The 2,726-nt window shown below is 42.3% G+C and overlaps 1 protein-coding gene across 1 annotated transcript; it reads left to right on the forward strand.

Moving 5' to 3' along the window:
- Positions 1–584: 584 nt before the first annotated feature.
- LOC127682183 (olfactory receptor 5V1-like) lies at positions 585–1,547 on the forward strand. Its single transcript, XM_052178576.1, has one exon. The coding sequence runs from the start codon at positions 585–587 to the stop codon at positions 1,545–1,547; it is 963 nt and encodes a 320-aa protein (XP_052034536.1).
- The last annotated feature ends 1,179 nt before the right edge of the window (positions 1,548–2,726 follow it).

Consider the following 2,726-nt stretch of genomic DNA (forward strand, 5'->3'; position numbering starts at 1 on the left):
AATGAGAAGTGTCCACCCCTGCCTCGGATTGTCTGTTCTCCTTCAAGGTCATATCAAGAGGAAGGGAGTCATCTGAGTGTTTGGACAATGTGGAGATAGAGTTCTTTTTTGTGTTATAAAGTAAAACGCAACCTTGGGAATTCGCGCTCCTAATATTTTAAATACATACAAAGATTAAAAGATGAATACAGGAAGAAAGACGATAAAGGAATACATTGAAAGGCAGTGGGTTCCGTGAATGGGTCTGTTTTTCATTGTTATTCTTAATTTTTCACAGTGAGAATGTATTGATTAAAATAAAAAAGACACAGGGAGAGGAGAATCTAACAGCAATCTTCTGGGTTAGGAATGAGCTATGGGAAAGGCAGAAGTTAGCAATATATTGTACACTTTTTCCATTCATCCTTACCAATCAGCAGCCATGCAAAACCCTGGGAAATAAGGGGGCTCTGTCGTCTAAACCTCACTCTATAGCCCAAACTGCTGTATATCTAATGCTACTGGGCATGGCTCTGAAAATTGAGAACCATGTTTGACAGTGTCTTCAGTACATATTTACTCTCAGCTTTTTGTTCTCTGTAGCAATGACTACATTTAAAATGACCAATCATACGCCTGTCACAGAATTCATCTTCCTGGGATTTTCCAACCACCCCAGCCTGCAGGGTGTCTTCTTCCTGGTCTTCCTGACCATTTACCTGACAACTCTCCTGGGGAACACACTCATGATGGTGGCCACCAGGGTCAGCCCTGCTCTCCACACTCCAATGTACTATTTCCTCAGCAACTTGAGCTTCCTGGATATCTGCTACACGTCCACCACCATTCCGGTTATGCTAGTGAACTTCTTCAGAGAGAAGAAGACCATCTCCTATGAAGGCTGCCTCTCCCAGATATTTTTCTTTGTGACATGTGCTGGAACTGAATGTGTTTTGTTGGCTGCCATGGCCTATGACCGCTATGTGGCCATTTGCCAACCACTTCGGTATCCAGTTCTCATGAGCACAAGAGTCTGTGTCTGCTTGGTGATTGGGTCCTGGCTCTGTGGCTTGGTGAATTCTGTGACTCACACAGCACTGACAACCACACTCACTCTGTGTGGCCCCAACCAGATCAGCCACTTTCTCTGTGATATCCCATTGTTGCTGAAGCTCTCCTGCTCAGACACCTCTGTCAATGAATCTGTCCTCCATGTGGCCAGTGCCACCATTGGCCTGAGCCCCTGCCTGTTCACTGCAGGTTCCTATGTTCTCATCATCTCTGCCATCCTGAGGATTCCCTCTGCTCAGGGCAGGAGAAAGGCCTTCTCCACCTGTGCCTCCCACCTCACTGTGGTGGTGGTCTTTTATGGAACAGCCAACTTCAACTATGACAGACCCAGTGAAGGCTACTCCCTGGACATGGACATATTGGTGTCTGTGCTCTTTTGTGTTGTGACCCCCTTGTTGAATCCTATCATCTACAGCCTGAGAAACAAGGAGGTCAAAGGTGCTCTGAGAAAACTGACTGGAGTGCCTTCCCTAACAATAGCGATGCCTCGAGAGTAATCCAGCATTCTACCATTGCAACATGACACTGTCATTTCCAGAGTTCACACTCCAGAGTTACACAATCAAGTTTCAAGAAGAGAATCACAGAAAACTCAGAACATTTGAATCCATCTATGATTTTGTGTTTAGCTGCGTTCATTCATAGCTCTCCTAGGATGCATGCTCCAGATGGGCCATGCATTAGACTTGCCTCAACCACTAGTCTTCAAACTGGGGCACACAGTCACCTGAAGAAAATTTTCCATGAGTTTTGCCATTCTAGAGGTGTAGGACCTTGGTGAACAGGTCTGATAAATGAATCACACTAAAGTCTAATACAATAGCCAACTTTATTCAGAGAATCCAACAATTTATATTCTAAGAAGTTTAGAAGAGTCACATGAGTAAAGTGTACAATTACAAGGATAGCCTGCATGTGGCAAAAGCATATTTTTCCATAGATACATAAACAAACAACAATAACCAGTTATGATGAACAATCTGAAGTCAACTCACTCCTATCCACTCTAGCTGGGAGGAGACTAAACACACATTCCAAGCACAATTCCATGTTTTGAAGAAACTGAGGGCATAAGACTCATGTGTTATTTTCTTGGAGTTTTCTCAGACATACTCAGGATTTTCCTCACATGACTCCATTCTTGGACCATATTCTGACATCTCTTTCTTTATTTTAAAACACAGGGTATCCAGAGTGGTTTTGATTTGAGATGTTGTAGATAAATCTATCATTTGCTGCATGAGCCTTGTAAAGCATTAGAATTATAAGCATAATAAATAAATATCAGTGGAACAGTGAAAGCCTTGTGTGTATACTCTGCCACCAGTTTGGAGCGGGGATCCAAACTGTCTAATACTCTTGGCTACATTATTATTTGGATCAGAAAAAGATCTAAGGAATAGCTTGAATAAAGACACATATAATGACTAGCTCTGGTGTCTTAAAGAACACAAGCCCATATTTGCCTTTAATTAGAATACAAATGTTAATGTGTCCTGTGCAAATAGAAAGTGATTTAAATCCCAAGGAAAAATTAAATGCAGACCCTTCTCTATAGGAAATGAATGAGTCTGTTATGCTCCCCAGGTCCAGTCATAAGCACAGTCATTAGTAAAGATAACAGGAGCTGTACTCAATCTACAAGCTGAAGCAAAGGAGGATGAGTCATACAATAC

This window comes from Apodemus sylvaticus, chromosome 4, assembly GCF_947179515.1.
Source record: "Apodemus sylvaticus chromosome 4, mApoSyl1.1, whole genome shotgun sequence".
In the NCBI taxonomy this organism is placed as follows: domain Eukaryota; kingdom Metazoa; phylum Chordata; class Mammalia; order Rodentia; family Muridae; genus Apodemus; species Apodemus sylvaticus.